Genomic DNA, 27,192 nt, shown 5'->3' with positions numbered 1-27,192 from the left:
ACAAGAGGATAATGAGGCATTGGAACAGGCTGTCCAGGGTCACCATCCCTGGAGTTAAGAAATGTGTAGATGTGATGCTTGGCAGCACTGGGTTAACAGTTGAATTTGGTGATCTTACAGGTCTTTTCCAGCCTAAATTCTATGATGCTGTGAAAACTAGGTTTAAAAAAACAATCTGCCTGTTGCTGGAACCAGTTCCTGACCACCTTGTCATATACCCAAGTTCATCACTGGACTCAAATTAGTGTGCAATTAGTGCAAGGCAGCAGTGACAGTTAATGTTGCTCCCTAACTACACATCAAACCCCAACCTCTTTTTAAGGTGCAAGGTGTTATTAAAGCTGTTGGTTCTGTAAGTTCATTTATAACTTCAAGGTTAAAGAAATTATATCTAACCCATTCAGTACAATGATTGAATGCATAGTGTGTCAGGCAGATGGTCTTTAATAGTGATTTAGTTACTTGCAAAGCACAGGATTTTACACTTACATAGAATTGTTCTTCGATATTTTGGAATTTTCAGTCCCTTGCTACCCATGTATGTAGCTTTCAGCTGTTTTGGTTTTTATTGTGAATGGACAGCTGCCCATTTGTGCTTGTAAAGCCTTCAGTAAAGCATTGAGGAATACATAAATTAATAGGGATAGGTTTTTTCCTCTTGTTACCAGCTACACATACTACATTTTGTGGTGTCTTGCATAAAACAAGCACCTCATTCTTCCTGTTCTACTTGTGGCATCAGGGAGAAAGCATGATACCCAGTGCATTTAGTGAGTATTATACTTTGTTTTCCTTGGTGATCTGCAAGTCTAACAGTACTACAGTTCAGCAAATGCTCATTCACTGACAGTAGCATGGCCATCCACATACATTGTTGAAGCCTGTTGGATGTTTACTTTTTCCATATATAAAAAGTACTCCATTTTCAGTGTTTAGGGCTAAACAAAGAGGAAACACATGGAAAAGTTCCACTGTATGTAATACAAAATACAGAATCATAGAATGGTTAGGGGTTGAAGGGAATTGAAGATGATCTAGTGATAAAATAGAATTAAAATATATGTTAAGAGCATGGCTATTTATTTTGGAAAAGCATTTATTTAAACTGCTAGTTGAAATTCAGGAAATATAAGTGTGTTTGCACTAGTTAATACATGTTTGTTCTGCGCTTTTGAAATGATAATGATTATCTCCAAACTGTTTTGCAGTACCGTGTGGAGTCTGTGATGCTGCGCATCGCAAAGCCCATGAACTACATTGCTGTGACTCCCAGTGTCCAGCAGCGAGCTCAGATGAAAGCCCCACAGTGTGTTCCCTTGATAATGGAGCCAGAATCCCGCTTCTACAGCAATGCTGTTCTTGTCTTGGATTTCCAGTCCTTATATCCTTCCATCGTCATAGCATACAACTACTGTTTTTCTACCTGCCTGGGGCATGTGGAAAACTTGGGGAAGTAAGTTGTTACTCTTTTCTCACAATCTTTCCATAGACACTTGAGTGTCTTTCCTAAGGTTCCGAGAACCCGTGGTTGCCATTGGAAACAATGGGCACATGTGAATAACACCATTTTCTGTTACACAATGCAGATGACAAAAATCTACCACGTGGGTGTGTGCATGTGTGTATATACATACATATACGCATCAATATGTATTTTTAATTAAATATAGAATTAGATTCTGTTCTCTTAAAAACCCCTGGAAGCAGCTCTGGGCATGTGTGTATGTACACCTCTTTGATTATTGTGGTAATGCTGGTTTTTAAAATTGCTTCAGAATAAATTCAAATTCTGTCTTCAAAACTAGACTGGGGTCATTCCTTAATGAGTTATGATTGTTCCTGTATCACTTCTAGTTCACTCTGGTTCGAATCACTAAAAATTAAAAGGTACAATTGAGTTATTCTTTGTAGCATCTTTTTTGAATTTAACAGTTATTCTGTTAATTGGAAAAAGATCTCACTGCTCGTTCTAATTACCTCTGTAAAACAGTATTTTGAAGAACAGAAAGATGCCTGCAATAATTGCTAGGTGTCACCATCAGGTTTTCAAGTTTCTGATTTGAAATTCTGAATTTGTAGGGAGAAAGTAAGTGCAGTGTGGTAATTGGTAAACATGCATGGTTTCCACAGGGGATTACAGTATTGAATACCTGCCTTCACTAACTCAGTGTTTTGTAATAATTCATAACACAGAGCAGAATTGATAAATTGTATATGCATTGGAATTTAGTTATTTATTACTACTTTGTTCCTAGAACCTTCTCTATGTAGCTAAGAAATTTGAAATTATGTTACATTTGTTTATACCTGAGATTATTCTGTCCTTGCTGGCATTATTAGCATTTTAATGTGAGCTGATGTTTTTGCTTGATTAGTCTGTAAATTAATGAATTGTCCTCATATTTAAATTTTCTCTTTATTAGGTATGATGCATTCAAATTTGGTTGTACATCTCTGAGAGTACCTCCTGACTTACTCTACCAGATTAGACATGATATCACAGTGTCACCCAGTGGAGTAGCTTTTGTCAAGGTAATGATATTAGTGCTCTGTGACAGCATTTTCACTGCTTGTTGGCTGACTTAAGATCAAATTGATATTGCAGTTAATATTTCGCTGCATTAAGAGCAGAAAGGGAAGGTTCATTCTCTCATTTCACAATGTTTTTGATATTTGTCAAAGTGCTGAACTTCTGGCATTTCAGGAAGTAAAATGTCTTACGCTTTCCTTTATACTGAAGGCTTATTTCATCTATAATTAAACTGTATTTTACTTGTGCAGTTTGGGGATCAAACAGTAATTATCTGTGTGTAACAATTCATTTTTCTCCTGCCTGTATAGCAGAATGCTTTCTTAGAAAAAGGGTGATGATTTGGGAAATGAAACTCCCTGACTTGCTTTCTATTGTTCTCATTTTGTAATGTGTCCTGCTGGCTAATGTATAATAAATACAGCCTGGAGCTGTTAAAAATAGATAGGCAATCACCAGCATACTTATATTTAATGTAAAACAAAAACTTCAAGTAAAGAATATTTGCAGAATTTTTAAAAGATAATGTTCCTTCAGCATTTAATAATTTGAGAATTAACAGCTAAATATTGAAGGCCCATTTCAGTTAATAAGGTTATCTAAATATTGCATCAGCAGGGCTGATGAATACAAAGAGCAAAAAGCTATTTGTTCTGTCCTTAAGAGCTTTGCCCGTATTCTAGGTTCCTTGTAATATTTGTGGCAAAAGCCAAACTGTTGGTGGTTAGGGCATCTTGCTAGTTAATTTGTTTTCCTATCAGTGGTTAACTAACTGTTCAGAGGTGTAATTTTACTTTTAAATTAATATGTTGGGCTTTCTAACACCATGTTTTTCTTTGTTCCCTGTACGGCAGCCTTCCGTAAGAAAGGGTGTGCTGCCAAGGATGCTAGAAGAAATCTTGAAGACCAGGATAATGGTGAAACAATCAATGAAGGCTTATAAGCATGACAAGGCTGTGACTCGAATGCTTGAAGCTCGTCAGTTGGGTCTTAAATATATAGCTAATTTTACTTTTGGCTATACTGCTGCTAATTTTTCTGGAAGAATGCCATGCACTGAGGTAAGGGTTGCAGGTAAAAATATATAAAAATGTTGGAAAGACACTAGTCAGAAACATAATGTTATTATTTGAAACAAACTGAAATACCTTCAGAAAAGCTGTTTTAATTTGCAGTACTGAAAATCAGCAACTTAGGATTTATTTGTGGTCTTCCAGAAAAACATAAAAGTCTTCTCCTTCTTTTTCTTCTCCTCCTTCTCCTCTTCCTCCTTCTTCCTCCTCCTTCTTCCTCCTCTTCTTCTTCCTGTAAAGGGGCATTTGGAGTTGGCATTTCTGTAGAACTGTTTCCAAAGGTAGATTGGATTACAGTTCTAATAGTGGAAATAAAATGAAACATTATAGCTTTTTCTTAGCTTTCATAGGAATCAGCAGAATCTAAAAACTAGAGAAAAACAATCCTGAACAGTCTTGTCTTGCTCCATAGATTTTTAATACTTCCATAGAAGTTTAAAACAAATTTTTCTTTATTTTAATATTTAATAATTTTTGATCATTTTTTCTTTTAGTTCTTGTTATTTTGGGGTAAGTTAAAATATATTTATTATATGCATTTAAACCATGAAATAAAATATATCATCTCAATACAGTGTTTTCGTAACAAGATCTAGCATGGTCAGGCCATGTTTACCAAGAGCTAGTATTTGGTTTGGCAGTAGAATAAACATTTTCAATCTAACTTTGCAGATTGGAGACAGCATTGTCCACAAAGCCAGAGAAACACTGGAGCGTGCCATTAAACTGGTGAATGATACCAAAAAATGGGGTGCTCATGTTGTATACGGTGATACAGACAGGTAATTCATGGTCTGCTTCATAAAATGTCTTAAAATCATAACAGTTCTTCAAAGATAGATTGGCTTTTGTCTGAGCAAGGTGAATTTATGACGCTGAAAAGGGTATGTGGATCCTCTTTGGATGTTGCTTAATGCCTGCAGAATATGCAAAGTGAATAATACTGAGTTTGCTCAGGTTTCTTTAATCACTTTAAAGGTTTTCTTTCTTTTGAAAATTATGTGGAACAGGAAGAGGGGGGAAATATTTTTTCAGTTGTGAATGAATATAAACTTATTCACCAAATTATGATTTTTGTGCCTATTTCTGATGCCATTTTTATGGCTTCAGAAAAATAGAGTATATATAACACAGTAGGCATTGCACCTCGAGGAAGGCACTGTTTTAAACTTCAGAAGCGGATACAATTCAAAAGCAGCCACCAGAGCATACAAAGATATTATTAGGCTGCCTGACATACATTTTCTCAGTCAGTCTAAAAAATAGCCATGCTCTAGGCATATCCATATCTGTTCCACACTTGGATAATTTTTCAGCCATTGCGAAACAAAGCTTGTCTGGCTATCCTTTCTTAATAACTTATGAATCCAGTGGCTGATTTCAGCCAGATCTGATAAAAGACTTGACATTTCAAAGATACTGAATTCATAGTGGTTTCATTAAAAAAAAAGTTGGAGAAAGGAAGTAAAATCCTGCTGCTGCCCATAGTGGGGATAAAAAAGCATACCAGAGAGAGCTCTTTGAAAGTCTTTCCTGGGAGCTGCAGTTTTGCAGTGCCTGAGAGCAGCCCATTCCCTGCCTCATCAGATAGTTACAGCATCCATCGGCCCTTTGGCACTCCACATCTCATGCTGAACACCAAAGTTCCTCAGATTTTTGGCTTTTCTAGCTGAAGAAAGGGAGTACAACTTGTGATAAAATCCCTGCCTTGCTACCAGGAAACAGTACCTCATAATTTTCAGGAACTGTGTTGAATAGATTGGCACTCACTTCCAATGTCTGATTTCTTGTAGCATGTTTGTACTCTTGAAAGGAGCCACAAAGGAGCAGTCTTTTAAGATTGGTCAAGAAATTGCTGAAGCTGTAACAGCAACAAATCCCAAGCCTGTTAAACTGAAGTTTGAAAAGGTAAAAGGAAAATATCTTGCTTGAAATGTTTCAGGCGTTACGAAAACAACAGCAACAAAACAAAAGCCAAACAAAAGAAACCTTAAAAAAAAAAGGTGAAGAGAAAAGATTTTTCTGAACCCTAATGTAAGGGTAAACAAGTCATGTGCTGTGCTGTTTCTGTGAGGATATTGCAAGCTCCTTAATGCCTCAGAGACCTTATCAGAGGAGCACTACAGTGTGAACAATAAAAAGAAATATTCCTAATTTCACATCAGTGGCTTGTTGTGCTGGCAGCATCAGGTAGTTTGAATTCCTGTCTCATCAATTTTTGGAAATATCTCCCTCGGTTTGGTATTGTATACCTGCAATTGAATCAATGTGTGTGTAACTTAGCAGAGAAAATGTTCACCATCCCCAATTCCAGTGCATTCATTACAAGCCTGATACTTATTTTTCAGCCAGCCTTAGCACACTTCAGCATATGTCCACGTGATACATATGCTTGTAAAATAAAAAATCATAAAAATCCTTTCAGTAGGCTTTTGAAAGAAATAATCACCACCACAAATCTTTTATAAAAGAGTAAGGCAATATGTTACTGATTCTGCTGAAGTTTGTCACTGTCAAGTCATTAGGAAGGTGTTCAGGTCAGTTAGCATTAGTAGAAATGGTGGTCTGGATATTTTCAAAGTACATACCTGACTCAACAAGTTCAACCAAAATTTTTAAGCAACCTAAACTCACTGAGGCAACCTAAACTCACTGCTCCCTCTTCCATGAGAGTCAGGAAGATGTGGTGTTATCCTAGTGACACTACAAAGAAGAAATTGTTCTCCATTCTTTCATTTGAAAGTAGTCAAGGAATACTTACACAATCAAGAATGAAATAAGAGATCAGAGAAAACAAGCAAAAGAGACCTTGACCCTAAAAATCCTTTCCTGAGAAAACTGTTCTCCAAGCACAGGCATTTAAAAAGCATACTTTCCTTCTAATGGAGATAGTAGCAGATTTTTGGCATCTCCTTATTAGATAAAATTTGAAAACAGAACGTTCTGAGCCAGTACTTTTGCTAGGAACATTTTCTTCTCTGATTTTTAAAATGAAGTTGTCTTTATAAGAAAGAAAGATAATAAGTTACATTAGAAATGGTGACAGGTGCAATCCAGAAAAGTAAAGGTACTTGCAGCAATTTATACTGTGTGTCACTTTCCATCTGAGCTTCATATAAATGAAATATGAAGTGATTTAAGAATGGAGAATCCCAACTTCCTCAGCCATCCTTTAAGAGCCCTTTGATCTGTTTTATCAGTTGTAATGATTTAACAAAAAGCAAGCAAACAAAAAAACCCAACAAACCAACCAACAAAGCACAGTATTCCTTAGGAAACCATGTTTAAAATCACCTTATATTCCCAACACAATCCAGACTGGGTTGTCTTCTTTCTAAACATTCCAGGTCTACTTGCCATGTGTCCTGCAAACTAAAAAGAGGTATGTGGGTTACATGTATGAAACACTGGACCAGAAGGACCCAGTATTTGATGCAAAAGGTATAGAGACAGTCCGAAGGGACTCCTGTCCTGCCGTTTCCAAGGTAAAGTATTCGTAGATTTCTTCCTGAATTAAAATTATAATCTTCTCTTATTTCATTTTTTATTTATCCTTTCTCAAGAGTTTCTAGGTGTCTTAACCTGTGTCTTAGAGGTGTCTTAACCTGTTTTTCTTGTGTGAGCCATTTGAAAGATAAATTTAAGATCTTTTACAGCATTACAAGGACTTGTATTTTACAGCTTATATTCCATCCCCTAAAAACCTCGTAAAAAGCCCTTGGCCCATGTAAGCCCTCTTAAAGACCATTCTTGATTCAGTTCATTTCAACTGGAAGTATTACTGCAAAATGAGTGAGACACATTGATCTATCTTCCAAATAGCTCACATACATAAATCTAGTTCAGCTAAGAATTGCTTTAAAATACGCTTTCTTGCTGTTTATTTTAAGCTGTGTATTGAGAGATTAAAAAGAAATTAGGAAATCTTGTTCTTAGCTAAAATGAAAGAAATTTATGCCACTAAAAAAGGTAACCACATAGAAGGGATTACTAAAGTCATGGCAGAATATTTTAGGTGGCAGGAAAAAAGCATCTTCTCTCATACTTGGAAACTTGTATAATTGTTGAAAAAATCTTAGTGCTGGAGTATGGATGATATGTTATGAAAGATATGGCAAACTGAGGAAAAAGTTGTCCAGTAATGTGTTTATGAATGTCTTTTGAGTGGAAGAGATTGCAGCTTGTTGTCCTATCAATATCCTAGTTCACCACTGGTACTTTTTCCAAGCTGTGTATTTATATTTCCATGTAATTTACTGAATTAATTGGAATTAATTCCTTTTTATTCAAACGTACATGTTTTTCTGACCTTTCTCTTTTGGCTGTAAAGATACTTGAGTGTTCTATCAAGCTGCTATTTGAAACACGGGACATAAGTCAGATCAAGCAGTATGTTCAGAATCAATGCATGAAGTTACTGGAAGGAAAAGCCAGCATGCAGGACTTCATCTTTGCAAAAGAGTACAGAGGGAGCTCAGCATACAAACCCGGAGCCTGTGTACCTGCTCTGGAAATCACCAGGTAATGAGATCAAGAAGTGCTGATCATAGATACTTCTTACCTTGACCTTTGTGCGGACGGGTTATGGGTAGTAGCTCATAGGATTTTTCCTTGATCTTTGTATTGACATGTTATGGGTAGCAGATTGTGGATTTTTCTCTTGACCTTTGTACTGTCAAGTTACAGGTAGCAGTCAGATGTCTCCTTGGAATACTGTTGAAGCAGTTGTCCCTGACTTTCTTCTGTGTGTGAATAGAGATGGTCCTAGAAAGCTATTTTGTAGTCCTGGAAAGAGCCACAGGTTGAAGAGGAAACTCTTGTCAGGACACTGTAATAGTGTGTTCACTTCTGTTACTTACAGTTTGGGTTTTGTACAAGGGCTCCAAGATTACTCATTACTCATGGTTATTAGATATGTTACAAATTGTGACAGTGATGTCTCTTAGTGCTGTGAAATACATTACCCGGCATAGCTTTTTATTTTTAATTAAGTACCTTACTTAAAGGTAATATTTCATCCTGTTGATATCCTTGATCTATCCTTAACAGAAAAATAGATAATTTTAGGTGGAATATTTTATCACCTTGCTTAATACAAAGGTCTTCCAATTAAGCTATGCATTTTAAATAAAATAACTGATAAAAGTTTTTAAATAAAAAACTGATAACTACTTCAAATTGAATTGTCCTTTGCTTTCTGAGCAAAGGATAATTCAATTTGAAGCAGATAGCATTCCACTGAGCTAGCAATCTCAGAAAGCAAAGGACCAGAATTTGACCAGAAAGCAAATTGTACATGAGCTCTTTTTAGTACCCTGGCTGTTCCGTATTAAAATATTTCTTTAAGGAAGTGGTAGCTGGAAAACAATCTGCGTTCAAATCTAAGTGACCTGAAGCAGACTGTGTCTTTAGCGCTTGTGTCCCAAGTTCTAAAATTTAGGTCCAATCACGAGACAAATTAAAAATGAAACATTTTGGTCCTGTGCTTCATAAAAGGCACTAACTCCAGTCATCTGGAGAGCAACTAATCTAACCAGATGGGTAAGCTTACAGGCAAATGCAAGAGCTGTGAAATTGCCTCTGGATGCATTCTCAAGGCTGTGTTTTGACAGGAGAATGCTTGCCTATGACCGTCGCTCTGAGCCGCGCGTTGGGGAGCGCGTGCCCTACGTCATTGTGTACGGCATGCCCGGCCTGCCCCTGATCCAGCTCGTCCGGCGGCCCCTCGAAGTGCTGCAGGACCCCAGCCTGAGGCTCAACGCCACCTACTACATCACCAAGCAGATCCTGCCCCCCCTGGCCAGGGTGTTCTCGCTCATTGGCATAGACGTCTTCAGCTGGTACCACGAGCTGCCCCGGGTGAGTGTTCTCAAACAGGAGTTAGCAAGTGCCATGCATCTGTGTGCAGTGTTTGGCCTTGCTGTGACTTTTAGTGGAATGAGGTTGATAGGAGGCAGCAGCAAAGGTTATTTTGTGAAACAGTGTTTGATGCTCAAATATGCAGTCCTGATCCTTAGATCTTCTGTGTGGGTTTTTTTTTTTTTCACACAGTAAATCATTTTTATAGCCAGCCCTTCTGTGCAGGGTTGATCACGGTCATCTTCTATTTCCTGGTCCCTTCTATAGTTTTAAGATAATATTTTGCCATAACCCTGTATTTTTAGCAGTATGTGTATGTGCATCTGTTTGGCCATACCATCTTTTAAATCTCTCTATATTAGATGTTGGATCTCCTGTTTTTCCAAAATGTTCTGGAAATCTTTCCTTTGTATAGCAAAGGTGGCATGCCCCAGCAGCAGGAACACTTGAAAAATTTGTATCACCAGAAATGTAAAACCAGTATATACAAACATGACTTCCCTAAAAGTCGTTGCGAAGCAGGAAGAGAAGCATTAGGTAGCTGGATTTTAGTTAGCGATTCCCCTGACAAAAAAGGATGGTGTAAGACAGTGTATCTGTGTAGTTCGGTTACTCTGCTCAGAACAGACTTCAGCAGCATGGTAATACATTGTGTTCCCACTGCAATATAGCAGAATAGCAGTATTTCCCAATACAGCCTTGATTGACTTCAGTTCTTCTTTTCTTTACCTTTCCAATGGCACCATGGCAGTCACCTTAAGTATCTCCAACAAGCTGTTCTAAAAAGGTAAAAAGAGCCCTGGCTTTCTGCAAGGCCAAGGAGCAGCAAGGAACTCACAGGGAGCAGAGCGGCAGGAGAGTGAAGGATAACACAAAGCAAAAGTCATGCAGCAGCAGGAGTAAGTGCAGAGAACACACTTCCCAAGTTGATGGGCCAGTGGTGGAGCCTTGTCCAAGGAAATCAGAGCCATGAGCTCGTGCCATGGACCAAAGCACCATGGCAGAGCTGTGCCCAGGACTGCCCAGCACTGACACTCGAGGGCAGGCAGCATCCAGAAGGCAGCCACTGGGGCTGCAGCCAGGGCACATGTGGATGTGAATCAGATCAGCACCTAAAAAAGGAACAGCTTTAGGAGGCAGAGTTTGAGGTGAGATCAAAAGTTAAGCATGTGACCAAGGATTTTTCTGCTTACAGATTCCCTGTGAAATAGGTGTGGGGGAAGGCTCTGTTCAGTGTATCACTTCAGGGCCAGTGCTGCACACTTCAGAGTGCTGTGATCCATGTTCATAATTTGTGTATGAACCCATGCCTTGCAGACCTTGCACTTTCGTACTCCTTTGGGGAAAAAAAAAGTATGCAATCTAGGAATAAGGCAAGCTGCTTTCTTGGAAGTTCATTACCTCTTAGTTATTTTTCTTAACAGATTCAGAAGGCTGCCTCAGCTGCTCGCACTGAGCTAGAAGGACGCAAAGGCACCATCTCCCAGTATTTCACAACCTTACACTGTCCCGTGTGTGACGAACTGACCCAGTATGGGATCTGTAATAAATGCAGAAGCCAGCCACAGCATGTGGCAGTGATTCTCAACCAAGAAATCCGAGAGCTGGAGCGTAAACAAGAACAGCTGGTCCAGGTACGATTAAAGCATTGTCAGATGTCTGTCAGCAAAAGACAGAGGCTGAAATTTCAAAGCAGTGTGTTACTGAATACTCCTGACAGAAATGGGAGGTATGGTCCTGATGTTAAATGTGCTCCAGCTTGCTTGCTTTTCCCATTGCTGTCAAAGGCAGCCACAGCAGATGTTACTCTCCCAGGCTTTGTGGAAAGCTAAGGCAAAGGAGGGGATCAGAACAGAAGATGCTTTTCTCATTTTCTTCTGATTTTTAGGGGTTGTTTGTAGGCCCCATTATATAGTGACAGAGAGCTCTGAGAGTGTAAAAGATTCACTTTTTTGCATTAAAATAAAAGATGATGTTCTAGAACCAAAAATGTTTGGGCCAGAAAATTTATTTATTTATATGTGTAACATGGATGTAGTTTAGTTTGGGGATTTTCTTGTTACCTTTCCTCTCGATAGGAATTTTCCAAGCTGCTTTTTCCCCTTGAGCTAGAAGTCAATTAAGAGGGTAGCTGACTGTGCTCATGAATATATAACAGCAAAGCACAGTGCCTCCCCTTGTGGAAACATATGCATACATTCACCAAATTTTCATACTGTCATATTTTATAATTAGTAAATATTTTAGTTAAAATGTATTTTTAGCATTAGCACGCAAACCATTTTAAAGACTTGTGTGAACGTCTGGGATATAAATGTTCCTGAATCTAAGCATTGATTTGATAAGTTCTCATGGGGTCGCTAAAAACACACTGTAATTCACTTCATAAATATTTAATTACTAAGGTGTGGACTTCTTGCTGTATTTTGTAATATTTGCCCTTATCTTCATTGTGAATGGCATTCCTCATTGAAATGAGGAAATTCATGTTATGCAGTTTTCCTGCTGTAAAAACTTTGAACCCTTTGCACTGCTCTTCCGGAACAAAGCAGAACTTGTCAGACTGCTCCAGCCCCACAGAAGGATCAGCGAGTTTGATTAGAAAATTCTCATGTCCCTGCAACACTCAACAGCTCAGCAAGGCCTGGGATCCTGTCCCAGTCAGTTTTTGATGCCTCTGTAAGATCATCTGTCTTATTTTAATATGAAGGCAAATACATCCTTCACAGCTTAAATTTTTAGCCCTTTGAGATTATAGACATGCTGGAGCCAGCAGAAAACTGATGTAACACTGAGCTGTAAATTATTTTAAACTGCACTCAAAAATTACGTGCTCTAGGTTAAAACCACAGACTTCTCAGCACAAACTGAACTTAGGACATGTCTCAAGTATCATTTAGTTTGGTCCCTCACATTTAAACCAGCCCCAGCCTCTTTCAGAAGAGCTAGGATAGATGTAGTTCTGAGGTTACAAACCTGGAACCAGCTGTTTAAATCCCGTTCCATCTGGTCACAGGATTGGTATTCTCTGAGGTGCCACCTGCGGGACTTGGCCAGGAGGGGCTGCCCTTCTCCAGCTATTGTCAGTCTGCAGGGAGTTGGTGCTGATGCAGGCCTGGCATCAGCATGGAACATGGAAAGAAAGAAAGAACTAGTTTTAGAAGCAAAGGGATACAATTTGGGTTTGTTGATCAGGCTGTGCGAATGATAGGATAAACTGTAACATTTTAATGTTACAAAACAGGTGTGGTTGGAAGCAAATTTCTAGCGTTTTGGAAAAACTGTTGGAGGTGGCAAATGCTGCAAAGGCATTGTTAAAAATAAAATAGCAAAGCAGGGGCCTTTAGTTTCCTAAAGGTATGTACCTTTGGAAAAACTGTGCCTGCTGCTATTTATTCCATCGGGTATCTCACGTTAAAAGTACTTTCAAGCAGCATTAAAAAGTAGTTCCTCAAACAAGGAGAGCAGTGCAACTTCTGTGGCCTGTGTACTTCTGTGTTGGGAGTGATTGACTCCAACTAGGTAAAACTCTAATTACAGCTGATCTTGGAATGAGTAATTAATTACTTAAAGTCCCTTTTCTCTGCAGAGAATAACTGCAGGATAAGAGTTCTGTCTTTTTTCACTAGGAGACTTTTATAGAGAGTAAGTTTATTGCAAATAGAGCACACTGCCTTGTTTAAACCCAGTCAGCTTATTTACTTTGTTTTTCTAAGTGCCTCCACAGGCAAGTAGAGCTTAATTAGCAGGATTGAAACCCAAGCTGTAGAGTCCTGCTGCTGCTCTCTGCCCAGTTCAGTGGGTGATGCTGCCAGCCCCTCACCAGTGGCCAAATGAGCTGTCTGGCAGCAGCCCAAGAGGCTGGAGCAGAGAAGAGCTGCTGTGGGTCCCCTCATGTTGAGGAGAAGCTCTGTGCAGAAGGGCTGTGCCTGTTCTGCTGACACAGGCTTGAAGATTAAGTAGTCCCCAGTGGTTTATGCCTCGCTTGTGTCATTTAAAATAATTGTTTTGCTTTTTCTCGTGTAATCCAGATATGCAAGAACTGCACAGGCTGCTTTGATCGGCAGATCCAGTGTGTCTCCCTCAACTGCCCAGTACTTTTCAAGCTCTCCAGAGTGAGCAGAGAACTGTCAAAGGCACCCTATCTCCGCCAGCTGCTTGACCAGTTTTAAATGATCTGTGTTACAGGATTCCAGGTGCTATTTTTTTTTTTCTTCAGTGTTTACCACACTAAGACTATTGTGCATGGTGCTTTTTCAATTCTCACCTAGTCCAGGATTTCCATTTTAACTGTTGGGTTTATTATCTGAAAAATAATGAACACTTACCATACCTAAATTAAAAAACCAAACCCAACCCATTTGTTGATCTATGAATAGCTCACTTTTTAAGATGTAAAAATTTCTTCCTTTCATGTTTCTAACATACTGTTTTATAATGCTGATGTTGAAATAGCTCTGTGTAACATCTTGTAAATCCATTTCAAAGTAGAAGTCAAGTTTACTTCCTGGAGGAAGGAGCACTGAAAAACCTCTTGAAACGATAAAACCATTTGTGTGTGTTCTTGAACTGTCAGTATCAAGACGTGTTACTTATATATTATCCATTCACTTTATAAGTTTGTCTGCGAAATATTTTGTAAATACACTTTTTTACTTTTCAAACAACTGAGTAAAATAATGTGCAATGACTTTTATACAGATAATTTTAAAGTTGGTTGGTATATCTCCTCCTAAGTTTTGCTTGATTCCAAGTAGATTGTTATTTTGATCAGACTGTGCAAGCAGTAGTACCATGTGTAGCATTTTGAAACATTATTTTCTAAAAATTGCTGTCTTGCTTTAGCTATTAATGGGGCATTGTGAGGAACTGTGCAAAGACATTTTTGTTACAAACCTGTGGGACTGTTGCAATACTTTAAATATAAAATTTTATTCCATTTTTGCTTGTTTTGTATAGACATTTCTATTGCTTCTAAATATGCTTAAAATATTTTCTTTCCTTACGTACTGTACAGTTAAATCTTATTTGCCACCATCTTGACAAAATGTGTATTTAGAATATTTGTATAACTGTATAAAATGGAAAAGGAATTATGTGGTCAGTGCATTGTTTTCTAAACTGGAAATCATTTTGTTTTAGAAGTTAATAATGGAAACCATATTAAAGTTGAATAAAATGATATGGTAAAAAATTATATGGGTTTTAAAAATATTTACCCTCAATTTGTTTCCCTTCTCTGGCACACACAATAATGTAAAAACAAGACTGCTCAAATCAAAGTTAAGTATCCAACCTAAACTTTGGGAACTAAAATATCAGTAGCAGTTCTTGGAGGCCTTCCCCAAACCAGAAGAGAAACATTTCCAGTTTTCCATTAGTCAGAAAAGGACCAAGTTTTAAATTTAAGACTCCAGATGTATAAAAAATAGAACAAAACTTTATTTACATTGAGGAACCTGAGTGCCTTCTCCAGGTAAGAATTTATTACAGTTAAGACACAAGTCAGTCTAGTAAATGTCACATTACACAGTACATTAAACCCACACCAAGCAGAATAAAAAAATACTACATATGTAATAGAACATCTGCAGATTGTGATGCACTTGTACACAAAATAAATTTTAAAAAACCCAAAACATCAAGGCATAAAACTTTGCTTTGTCTTGCATTCAAGCATTGGTCATGTACAGAATAAAAAAGTGCAAATGCCAGGAGTGAGTGCTTGCAGTACAGTCCAGCACTTGGCTGTGCCTCAGGATAAATAAAGTACTTAGCTGCAAGAGGTTACCTTTCACACTGGAGCAGAGCACTCAACTTCCACCTATTCCTGGGTTTATGGACAAAAATAGAATTCTTATCAAATTCAGGTATCTAATCCATGGATTAAAGCTCTTGTCCTCAACAGAGGGATGGCTTTTCTAGCATAAACAGGGCAGTAATAATGCAATATAGTTACTCCAAGTAATATCAACCCCTAATATGCAAGCTTCCTGGAGGGCCTGTAACTTAAAATAGATCTCCACCGTAAATAGGTTCTCACTTTAGCTGTATATGCCAGGAAGCAGTTTAATGTGAAAGGAAGTTTAAACATGTGAAAACTAAAATTCATTGTCTGAAAACAAGTCTTGAGGAACACCAAAATCCAAGAGCAGGGAGCTAAATTGTGTTCATTGAGGGTGCCTAGAATCGCAAGGTGCATACTTGGAAATGTCCTAGATCTTGTTTTAAATTGCTTCAAGCATTGCCTTTTCAGTCAAGGGCAGCCTCTGCTATTAAAAGCAGGCTGGTTAGGGGATAAGGAGAACTCTTTCTGTCTATTCCAGTTCAAATTTAAGACCAGAACTAAGACACTGAAGGCTCAAAGTCCTCACTAAGATGACTGTAAATTTAGGCAGATGTCCACACATCAGTGGAAGGTGATTCTACGTAGATAATTCTTCCGTTTCCACTGTTTTACAGCCAGTGCTTTTTGGATCCTTTATTCATGGGTAAAGGTTGCTCTTACCTTGGCATTCCAGCCTGTTGTTCCATTCCTACTACACAGGCCTCCTGCTTTTTAAGGAGGAAATGGGGATCAATTGAAGTTACTTACACAGGAGTTAAAAAGAAAAATCTTTTGTTTTGTGCAATATTTTTACAGTTGCTGGGAAGATGCTGGTCAGAAACACAAATAAGTGTGTGTATATATGCAGTAGATAAGCTTCTAAGAGATTACAGCATATTTCCCAATGCAGGTTTGATTTCATTTTCTGGGGTTTTTCAGTACTTGATTATGCAAACGATATAAAGTAAACTATCCCTAGGAACAGTCTTACATGTAGGACATTCTGATCTGAATTTCATCCAAAATTAGCATATGAATTGGGGGAGTTTAGAATCTTCCTGCTTGCCCGGTATCTTTGTTTAAATTACTTTCTTCTGGCAACATGATCTTGGGTACAGGGAAACTTTTATAGCAACATCAACACAGGTGAAGCCAGGGGAGCTGCCACAGAACAGTTTCTGTGTCTTTCATTGTGTGTCCTGCACCCTCTCCCTCCCCCTGCACCAGTGGGATCTGTCCTTAGCATCAGCTGCCACCCCCTACTTTCCACACACAGAGCAGGAGGAAAAACAGGAAGAGGAAAAACAGTGAAATCTGCTCACCATACTTTGCTTCCACATCAAACCAGATAAGCACACAGGACCACACAGACTCACTCCTGTCACCTGTGCCAAGGCAAGGACTGGCATTTACAAGCAATTACCATTCTGTAAGAAAACAGAACCCTTGTGCCATAGGTGAAACAAGCTTCGTTTTAAAGTGCAGGTTCATGCATTGCAGAGGAAAAAGATGCTGCAGAAGGAGTCTGTCAAAAACACAATGGCATTTAAGTACCAGCAGCAGAGGGAGAGGGAGGCCCTGCAACATGGCAAGATATTAACAAAAAACCTTTCACTACAAGTTGATCCTGGCGTCTTACTAACTTCTCAATAGAAAGAAAAAGGCCATGCAAACTTAGGTTGCACACTTGGAGGACAAAAGAGGGAACAAAAGCAGACCTGGGAATCAAGGAAATCCATCTAAGATTCTGTGTTATATTACACCTAGAGCCCTTTTGTTACTAAATGAAACCTCTTAGCAAGAAAAATATTAATAAAAGTGCAAGGTTAAAAAACCCCAAGCAAGAGTACACTCTGATCCCACAGACTTAAAAAAACACAAGTAATTTGGAGTTCCAGGCTAACAAATGGCAAGATTACTGTTCAGAGACAGATTTTGCCATTTGCTGCTACTTTTGTTTTTTTGGTTTTTATTGTTTTTTTCCTCTTAACTGTGAGGGCTCCCTGGCATGGCTGCACCTGCCCAGGGTTTCCTGCTTAGCACCAATAAATCTACACATACAAACCAATAAACCTATACATACAAACCACGGCTTCTTTGCTAGGGAGAGTCCATCTCCATGTCATCCCCAAAGACATGAAACCCAAATGTCACCAATCCAGTGGGCCAGGGACAAGTAGTCATACTGGAAAGGAATGTCTCATTGATAATTCCTTCTCCTTCTCCAATCTTCATTGCAACACATTACTTAATATATGGTATTTTTAAGCCAGTTGTTTAAATTAAGGTTATAGCAACTTCTCTGGTTTCCTGTACCAAGACTTTAACAGGGTAATCTCTTTTACCTGAAGGGAGCCAGCAAGAAAGATGGAGTGGGACTTTACAGGAGCATGTAGTGATTGGACAAGGGGGAATGGCTTCAAACTGAAAGTGAGTAGGTTTAGGTTAGATACCGGGAAAAAAAAAATCTTTCCTGTGGAGGTGGTAAGGCACTGAAACAGGTTGCTCTGAGAAGTTGTGGATGCCCTGGAAGTTTTCAAAGTCAATCTGGATAGAGTTCTGAGCACCTGGTTCAATGGAAGGTGCCCCTGCCATGGCAATGGGTTGGAACTGGATGATCTTGAAAGGTCCCTTCCAACCCAAGCCATTCAAAGATTACATGATAATTTTACATCTTCTGCATACATTTGTTGGTTTCAGTGGTAGTGCCATAATTAGAATCACAAATACTTTTGATTATTTAGATTTGTTGCCCCTGTTTAGTAGGTTGGAGTTATGCATTTGAGCAGATAAACAATGACCCATTTTGTACCCTTTCTCATAAACTGCTTTTAAATCACCCAAAGGCATGGTTTCACTCCTAAGAAATAATTTCCAGTTTTTTTCTTGTCTCTGTCTCAGAACCAAACGTTTCTATAGTTTGCCAGAAGGTTATTCAATTTACAGCTGCTGGGCATCACCAGAAATTTTAACTGATCTGATCACACACCACTTTCAAATGCAGTAGAAACATTCCTCCTTCACAAAGTAAGAAAATTCAGCATTACTCCTAACAGATCTCTCTCCTTTCTCATGAAACCATTTTGTGGCAAAGCACCTCAGACCTGCACCTTTCACCCACCTCAAGAAACTTCAGTAGTCTGAGCAATCCCTTTCTTTCCCAGTTATTATAACATCTCTTTCTTGGATGCATGCCTCACATTTAGAAAACACCTCTTACGTTTTAACAGTTTTGGCATAGCCAAACATTTATCATGTTGCCCCATTCATATCACTGAGGACCTTCCCACTCCAAGACACATCCCTGCAGGCTGAAAATGAAAGAGGAGAAAGCGCTGAGCAAATGAACACGCTGAGCTCTGCACCACTATGAAAGGATTCCCGAACCACCTGACAACAGCTATAATTCAATTGCATTTCCATTTAAAAAATTAGAAAAGTCTGATTTGACTCTTAACTCTTCTCCCAGTCAATATCCCCATTTTGTCTCCCAGGGGAGCCACCAGCAACCACTGGAGGATCGCCCAATATATTGTCCAGATGGGGCTGGAGAGAGGCTTCAGCTGGAGAGCCCCCTGGTATCTGACGGGAGGTGTCCGTCAGAGAGTTTTTCAGCTTGTCATTCATTTCTACTACCTCAAAGTCTGCATCATTCCACTCTTTCACCTCCTCCTCATCCTCCTCATCCTCAGTAAGCCTCGGGTTTGACAGCAAAGCTTTCCGGGTGTCGCTCTCTCTCACTACTTTCAAGTCATTCTCCTGGGAAGCATTGGCCAGTTTGTACATCACGGGGAAGAGCAGGACCGTCATTACAGAAGTGGCAAAGGCAGTGTACATAACGACAGGAATGTCATGGAACCTGCCTTGGAGATAGCCCACTGCAACTGGAATGCACATCTCGCCCAGCGCCGCACCCACCACAAACAGAGAAGCCGACTTTCCTTCAATGACCGTGTACTGCTCTATCCAGGAAATGCCGCTGGGGAAGATGGTGGCCATGGATGCTCCGTACACGGCGGTTCCCGCCCACAGCGAGGCTCGGTAATGTGCAAAGAAGGCCAGGGCTGATGAGGAGGTAGCAGAGCATACGAGACTCATCACGATCATGGTGACAGGGGACAGGAAAGCAGCACCGAATATTGCCGCTCCTCTGCACACGGCAAACGTGCCCCAGAAGACGGAATTCAAAGCAGCTGCTTCGCTCTCCGTCATCTCAGCAAAGACCACTGCATAAGTAAATACATAAGAGCCATAAGTGACCTCTGCTCCCACGTAGAACAAGAAGAATACAAACATGAGACCAATTAGAGGCCAGTGGTATTTGGCAAGCCCGCCCTTCTGCGCAGAAGCCTTTGATTTGTCTCTAGCTGAGTTGGTCTTTGAATACAAAACAAAAAAGAAGATGGAAATGAAGAGAATATAGGTGCCTATGATAATATAGGACCACAAAAAGTCTGCATCGTGATGGTCTTTTGGTGCTGGTGTAGTTGATGCAGCTGATGCTGTCGGCACAGACTTCAGGACAGACTGGTTTGTCTTTTCAGCCCCTGCAAGTTCTTCAGATTCAGAACTCCCCAAGGCCATTTTAGCCAGGATTGGAGCCAGAAATGCACCAGCAGCAAAACTAAAGTGCAAAGCCTGCATGTGTGGTCCAGCCTCTGATCCCCAGGTATTCAGTGCCATTACATTGCCACCTGCAGATCAGAGAGAAAGATTCGTTTTAGTCTGAGACCAGGTATTGTTTAAAAGAAAAGAAAAAACAAACCATAATCTGTATTACTAATTAAATGTACAATAATGCCAGGTTTAGCAAATAACAGTGTGCAAAACAGCAGTGAACTGAAATTCTGCCTTAAATCCATGTGATTACTTGAGCTTTAGGAGGATATTCACAGCAGTCAAAGAGTCACACAGTGGCTTAATCCAGTAGCAATGGACAGACAACTATGCCAGGGGAGGTTTAGATGGGGTATTAGGAAAACTTTCTTCATGGAAAAGGGTTGTCAAGCATTAGAACAGGCTGCCCAAGGAAATGGTTAAGTCACCATCCCTGGAGGTATTTCAGAGACATGTGGGACATGGTTTAGGGCTGGACTTGGCAGTGCTGGGTTAAGGGTTGGACTTTAAGGGTATTTTCCAACCTAGGAACCCTATGAGTCTATGGTTCTAATTACCCTACTTGACAATTTGCAGCATTTTTCAGCCTTTTTTAAAAGGGAACTTTAACTGCTTCTCATTCCTCTAAGTGTCAAAAGCAGCAATGTCCGGTGCTAAGAATCAGAGGCCTCATTAAACACCCCAGGAGAAATAACAATTCACTTGCTTCTGATGGGCTGGGCCCACCCCACTGTGTTCAAATGACTTTCCAGAAGCAGAAGGATTTACATCAATACCGCTGCAAACACCAACCTACAACACCTTTAGATCAGCAATAATGGTAGGAAATAAGATCTCAGAGAGGTGTTTTGAAGTAGTCCCTCAGAAAATGCAGGAAAACAAAACCATAATCAAATTCCTGTGCTGCAGTACAGCAGCCCTTGTCACTCAGCACTCTTTCAAATCAATTCAGCTTTGCTTTACTGCCTTGCTGTGGGCTTCTTCTGATACTCTTGTTCAGCACGGGAAGTCTCCCTGGCTCTGAGGTCTGATCCAAGCAGTACACCCACTGAAGGTATTTTTACCATTGGCTGACAAGACTTTCCCATTCAATGAATTTTTAAACCAAGTGCCATGTATAACAATCTTACTGGAGGCAGCAAATACAGCTCTGCACTCAGTTTACTTAGCACAACCTGTGCCATTCCAAATCACCTCTTCATTACTGGATCCTGTGCTGTGCTTGTTTTACATCTTAGCAGAGCTCCCTCAAACCCCACAGAATTAAGGCAGACCGTTCACATGTGCAGCCATCATTCCTCTGTGTCGCCAACCAGCCCAAGCCACCGTTGCCAGGCCCTGCCTGAGATGCTTCCAGAGCTGTTTGGATGGCTAAGCTAACACAAGTCAGCTCTCTTTTAGAAATAACCCTGCCCTGAAGGTGATCAACCAGCCCAGTAGTACCTTGCTAGGTTACCAGGCTCCTGCAGTAGGGCAGCAGAGTCAGCACACGCTGCTGGGACACGGCTGGAGAGGTGCCAGGAGTGGCTGCCTGGTGTTGCTTCACCACCACGTGCTTCAGCAATGCCAGAACACTCTGCTCACTGATGTACTTTTGGGCATTTCCTAATCTCCACATACAAATATGCCAGCATTTCCCAGGCATCTCTAAGCATGCCCAAACCCTTTGCTGTGGCCTTGCCTCCTGATGCAAACTGCCTGCTAAAGCCAGCCATCCCTAAACCAGCCTGTTTGAGCTGTGTCCAGGGGACTCATTTCTGTGGGAGTTCATTTTTCATACCTCCAGTATAAGTAGCCTTTCTGACCACACCTATACTTGCTCTGCAACTTCACCAACACATCTCAGGATCATAGAATCATTTAGGTTGGAAAAGACCCCTGAGATCATCTTCCTCCCGTAATAAGTCTCTGCTAAGAAACTGGGTTTGAACAGGTTTCCAGCAAAAGTGCCGGGTTTGGGGGGTTTTTGCCCAGGCCATTTGCAGTATGGACATGCCACAGACTTTGAATCTGGGGGACAGAACAAATTCCCATCCACCTAAGCATGGCTGGACAAAGGTGGAAAATATTCCTCTATTCAGGGAGATGGGCACCATGGTGCTGTGAACCCCCAGCTGCTGCTGAGCCAGCTGTAGGGCAGCTCTGCCAACAGCAGCTGTAAGAATCTCAAACACCAAGGTTTTGCTCAGGACTAACTTAGGCCCAGCTAATGCTGATGAACCATATCATGACCAGCTTCCTGTAAATGTATAATTTAAAGAAAACACTGCTTAAAGAACACACCTTTATGCCTGTAATGGCCCGTTGAAATGCAAATTAATCTTCTCCAGGAAGCATCCCTTCCCTCCCCATCCCCTAAAGGAAGGCCTGTCACACACAAAAACACTGGAAGCCTCAGGACTAGATTAATCCAAGAATCACAGCCAGGTAAAACAGCTCCCCTCTTCTAATTCAAGATGCATCACAAGAAAAACCAGCAATTGTTTTGGTATGCTTGAAGTTTCCAATTATTTTGGTGAAAGAACTGTCAGATCACTGGGTCCCTTACCTGTGTCCAGAATTCCCATGGAGCCTCCAATAACTGACATCAAGGTTGTTAACAGCAGGGATTCCTTACACCAGGGTATCCCATAAAGACCAGCCGCTGTTGCAAGCATGGATAAGGCTGGAAAAGTTAAAAAACAGATACCGCAGTTTTCATTTCAGTAACACAGAAGACCAAGAAATACAAATAAATTCATAATTATTGAAGGCACAGAAAATCCTAATAAGTGATGCCATGTAAATACCTCAATCCGTAGTTAGCAGTAGCAGCTAGAAAGTTGAACAGATAATTTTTTAGTTGGAAAAAAAAAAATACTTTCATCAGGATATAAACCCTGCATGACAAACTTCTTTGGCTAAAGCAAAAAGAGCAGCAGCTCCTGCTAGGACACTAAGAAGTCTTCTACAAACTTCTGATTTAGAAATGTGACTTTACCACAAAACCAGTAAAACATGGGTTTGAACAGTGTCAAGCCTGTCCTCTGAGAACTGGACAACATTTGATCTGGCTCCATTTTTAAAAGAACCCAAAAAACTAAGCTCTTAAAAATCCTATAAAGTAATCATACCTTGTCCACCAAGTGATCTACATATAAAGATACTGACTTTTATTTATATTCTGTTCTCACAAGAGGGATGTATTCCAAGGGATTTCTGGAGCTTAGACAGAACTACAAAATTTCTCATAAATAAATTTAGCAGCAATTTGTTAACTGTATTAGTTTTGCCATTGTTGGCTATGCTTACAACATGCCATTTCAAAAATATTTTTAGCAGATGGAAATTGCTGTTATTACCATTTGGGAGGAAGTTCAGCAGTTCAATTCTATGCTTATAATTGTCTCCATAATAAAACAACCTACAATTAGTATCTTGAACAGACAGTATTAGGTTCCTAGAAAGCTTGTACCAGTTCAGCTGGCTCTTATTTTCCAAATCAATACATGATCATAGATGCAGCAGATACTTAAAACATCAATGGGGGCTGATGCAATTAAGAATTTAGGATGATTCCAAATAAAAACAGCAACAATGTCCATAACCCTAGAGATACTTAGAATACACGCCTCAAAACATTTTTGAAGGTGTGCATGCTGAGATGTATGAAGAAAACACCAGAGATGGGGAATATAAAGTGCAGCTCCTCAGGTGCCCCACTCAGACCTGAAAAGTAAATACTCAGCAAGGGCTCAGCTGTCCACTTTAGCTCCATGCCTGATTACTAGCACTTTAAAATTTCCTTAAACAAAAACTGATTGTTTTCAATTTTTCCTCTGTATAGTTTTTCTCTGTAGCAGAGTTCCAGCAGTTGAAAGATGGGAGGTAAAAGTACACAAGCCAAAATCTCTTACAGGCAACCCTCAGATGATAAAAATGAGAACAGGTTCAGTAGTTCAAATTGTGGTCTTGCAATAAGCACCACCAAACTGGAAAGGATTAGGAGATCCATCACTTCCCAAGCATTGCTGACAGACAGCTCTCCTCAGGAAAAGAAAGAAATACGAAGCTATTTCAAGTTAACATGCCTTTCTACAGATGTGTGCACTGATTCCATTACAGAAGGCAAAGTCTGACTTTGTTGGGTGCACAAGGAGGACGTTAAAGGAAACCCACTCCAGAACTGCAAACACTAGCAGTGGAAAAAGGGACTATCTGAAAATGACCATTGATTACAGCACAGTCCTTAAGGAAGGCACAGTTCCCTGAACTAAGGAGAGGAGTGATACATTTTAATCCCTAATTTAGAAAACAAAGGCACTCAAAAAAAAAAAAAGACAGGGCTTCCACTGTTGTAGGTGTGTTCTGAGAATCTCTGCAGGAATGAGACACTAACACAGCTCTAAAAGGAGCCCCTCCTGTGTGGATGTTGAGTGTGGCTCATGGCTGAGCAGCCTTGCTCTGCCTGGACAAAGCTAGTCCCGTGCTCCTACAGGAGCAAGTTTCCACAACAGTTTTGTGGACTTAAAGTCATCAACCGTGGTCCCTACAGTTTAAATGTTTCCACCATTACAGACAGTAATTAATGTTTCCCACTTTAAATAAGTTAAAATTTGGCTACGGCCCTCCAGTCAAAAGCCACAGACTTCAGCTACTACACACTGATGAGAGTTAAGTAAGTGAGGTAAGGGAAGGGGAAGTTTCCCGCATAGAAATGGGCCTCAGCGTGACTGCTGGAGGTTTCTGCTGCAGCCACAGCACAGCTTCCTGTTCCACGTGTTGCAGAATGTCACTACAGAAGCCTGTTTGTTATGTTCCAAGGGCACCTAGACTTGCGCATTACTTGATGCGAACCAAAAAAAAAAAGTCCAGCTGTACATTTCATCGCAAACCAGAGGCAGCATTTGGTCAATTCGCGCAGATGTTGCAGATGTGATCAATCGCCGTTGCCGTTGTGCCCGGCGGTCCCAGCTCTCGGCAGGGATGCTGCGGAGCAGCAGTGCCCGGCACATGCGGTGCCAGCGATCCGGCAGAGCGGAACATGGCGACAGCGAGCGGCGAGCACCGGCACCGCATCCCGCGGACCCTCCCGTCCTCGGGACTCGGCACCGCTCCGTACAGGCCACACATCTCCCTCGGGGGCTGCGCTCGCTGGGCAGAAGCAGAAACTGTCCCGGACCGGGTCCGGGGGCGCGGCACTCACCGAGCAGGAGAGCGGCGTTCATGCAGTCGAAGAGCACCCCGCCGACCACCGACCCGACCAGGGAGCCCAGGGAGCGGCCCACGAAGATGTAGTAGATGTCGCTGACGTTCTTGCGGACATTGGCGGCCAGGTTGGGGAAGGTGGGACCCAGCACCGCGATGCTCATCCCCTGCAGGGCAGAGTGCGAGGTCACTTCGCCCGTCCCGGGGAAGGATGCACACCGCTCCCCGCAGCGGCCCTCGCTCACTCCTTCACTCACCAGCCCCAGGAAGGAGGCGCACAGCACCCCGGAGATGCACCAGCGCAGCGCGGCTCCGTCCGCGCCTCGCCCGCAGCGCCATCCGCCGCCGGCCGCCCCCTCCTCCGGCTCGGCCTCCTCCGGCTCGATGAAGCGGACGCGCAGCTCCCGATCCTCGGCCATGGCTCCCACCGCCGGCTCCGAGGGCCGCTCCGGGCCCGGGGAGCGCGGCCCCGCCCCGCGCACGGCGCCGGGAGAAGCGGGAGGAGCGGGAGGAGGATCATGGGGGAGAGCGGCGGGCTCGGAGCCGGGGGGCGACGCCGCCGCCTCCTCCTGGGAACAGGGCTCGGAGCTGGGGAGCGACATTCCTGGGACAGCCGGCACTCCACACCGCTGCAAGCTTGTGCCACAGTGCCCGAGGAATTGCCCTTATAAACCAGCATTTATTATTTTAATGAGTTTTAATCTTTGTTATCAAACTGCACTCGACCTTTCAGACAACCGATCATAAAAGGTCTTTGTCTTCTACAGCTAAGACGTGTGTTACGGCACGCTGATAAAGCGTCTCAAGAGAGAGCTGCTGGGTCTGCTAAGGACAGGTATTAAAACATGCCGGGTATTAAAAGTTTTAAGCATTAAAACTACATCAATTCCTCCCACTCACGTGGAGCAGCTGACAGACTGTGCAAGAGGTCTCCGTGCGTGCTCCCTGTCTGGCACTAAGGCGCTGTTCCCTCTAAGAAAGGCTCCGAGTTTCACCGTACTCGGTAAATTTAAGCAAACAACAGGCAATTCCAAACTGCACTGCTTTGTTTCACAAGCTGTTCCTAAGAAGTAGATACTGGGATATAACAGTGCATGGACGGTGAGCAACCCATTCCCGTTTCTTCTGGCACTCGCAAGAATGTTGGAACTACCATCTTGTTCGGGATAGCCTCGGCACATCGAGGCCTTTAAAAAAAAAAAAAACAAAACAAACCTGCTTGCGACAAGTAACACTGCCGGATACTATTTAAACCTGGTCGATCCCACGTTCTTACCTTTGCGAGAGTGCAGAATCTGACCTGTGAGGTATCTGCAGAGCACTGTTGAGCTCCTGTTGATATGTCCAGCAGTAAAGGCAATTCCAGATAAAATTATTTCAGCTATAAAATAGTAGTAGTCACACACAGGTCAAACCACATTTATAGATGTTAGTGTTTTGCCTTCTTATAAAAGCAGCTTCCTGAAAAAGGTACAGCAGGATTTGAAATGCCTTCCCCAGGCTACTCCTCACTGCTGTTTTACACACTTCAAAGAAGCTTTGTACATTGAGTATGTACAAATGGCAACAGCACCCAAGCACTTATAAAGGTTCTGGGCATCTTTTTCAAATTTTAATTTGAACTACAAGCAGCCTAGAGAATAACCCCAGGTGAAAAGGGAATATTTCACCCATATCATCAGATATATTTGTTAAAGAAAATAAACATTTGGCCCTACTACAAAGGAAAGGTGAATGAATTCCTGGGACTTACTGAAGCTGTCACTGAGTGTAGCAGTGTGGAACTGGATGGTGATTGTGCTGCCTCTCCTAGAGCGTCTTCTGAGAAAGCTGCTCAGATAGACAGACACAGTCACTGAAACCACACTGACACACACCACAAATAGGTCAGCAAAGAAAGATGAGAAGGGTCTCTGTATGGATTTCCAGAGTGGCTTATTGCAAAGTCACACCAAAGGAGTCCAGGGACAAGGGCCCAAATCAATGCAGTGTCCCGGGTTAAGTGTGGGGTCAGGGGCGATGGTCTGAGGCCACAGGGCAGCTCCAAGGGCAGGGCAAAGGGCAGTGACCTATAGGGAATAGAGGTGGAATAACACAGT

At 41.3% G+C, this 27,192-nt stretch overlaps 2 protein-coding genes across 2 annotated transcripts in view; one reads left to right on the top strand and one right to left on the bottom strand.

The window, feature by feature from the left end:
- REV3L (REV3 like, DNA directed polymerase zeta catalytic subunit) overlaps window positions 1-14,006 on the top strand; it is a 111,634-nt gene extending 97,628 nt beyond the window's left edge. The window contains exons 23-32 of the mRNA XM_062488968.1: window positions 1,209-1,453; window positions 2,424-2,532; window positions 3,385-3,591; window positions 4,276-4,385; window positions 5,397-5,511; window positions 6,951-7,088; window positions 7,934-8,124; window positions 9,216-9,462; window positions 10,887-11,096; window positions 13,494-14,006. Coding sequence (XP_062344952.1) covers window positions 1,209-1,453; window positions 2,424-2,532; window positions 3,385-3,591; window positions 4,276-4,385; window positions 5,397-5,511; window positions 6,951-7,088; window positions 7,934-8,124; window positions 9,216-9,462; window positions 10,887-11,096; window positions 13,494-13,634 — 1,713 coding nt within the window. The 3' untranslated portion in view covers window positions 13,635-14,006. The remainder of the gene's footprint in view (window positions 1-1,208; window positions 1,454-2,423; window positions 2,533-3,384; window positions 3,592-4,275; window positions 4,386-5,396; window positions 5,512-6,950; window positions 7,089-7,933; window positions 8,125-9,215; window positions 9,463-10,886; window positions 11,097-13,493) is intronic.
- An 876-nt stretch (window positions 14,007-14,882) lies between these two features.
- MFSD4B (major facilitator superfamily domain containing 4B) lies at window positions 14,883-26,589 on the bottom strand. Its single transcript, XM_062489951.1, has 4 exons — window positions 25,351-26,589; window positions 25,092-25,260; window positions 22,455-22,571; window positions 14,883-19,983 (listed from the first exon to the last, which is right to left on the bottom strand). Exons 1-4 carry the CDS (start codon window positions 25,693-25,695, stop codon window positions 18,743-18,745), a joined length of 1,872 nt encoding a protein of 623 aa, XP_062345935.1. The 5' UTR covers window positions 25,696-26,589; the 3' UTR covers window positions 14,883-18,742.
- Window positions 26,590-27,192: the final 603 nt, after the last annotated feature.

The sequence above is a fragment of the Cinclus cinclus genome, chromosome 3, assembly GCF_963662255.1.
Source record: "Cinclus cinclus chromosome 3, bCinCin1.1, whole genome shotgun sequence".
In the NCBI taxonomy this organism is placed as follows: Eukaryota; Metazoa; Chordata; class Aves; order Passeriformes; family Cinclidae; genus Cinclus; species Cinclus cinclus.
Note: the sequence above shows the minus strand (reverse complement) of the source record. Positions and strands in the feature narration are given on the sequence as shown.

Bases quoted from the DNA above. Each gene is read 5' to 3' on its own strand.
- MFSD4B (XM_062489951.1), bottom strand. From the start codon at position 25,695: ATGTCGCTCCCCAGCTCCGAGCCCTGTTCCCAGGAGGAGGCGGCGGCG. The intron at 25,261-25,350 runs GTGAGTGAAGGA...TCTGCCCTGCAG, and splicing joins GCGCCTCCTTCCTGGGGCTG to GGGATGAGCATCGCGGTGCT. The intron at 19,984-22,454 runs GTAAGGGACCCA...TCTGATCTGCAG, and splicing joins CATGGGAATTCTGGACACAG to GTGGCAATGTAATGGCACTG.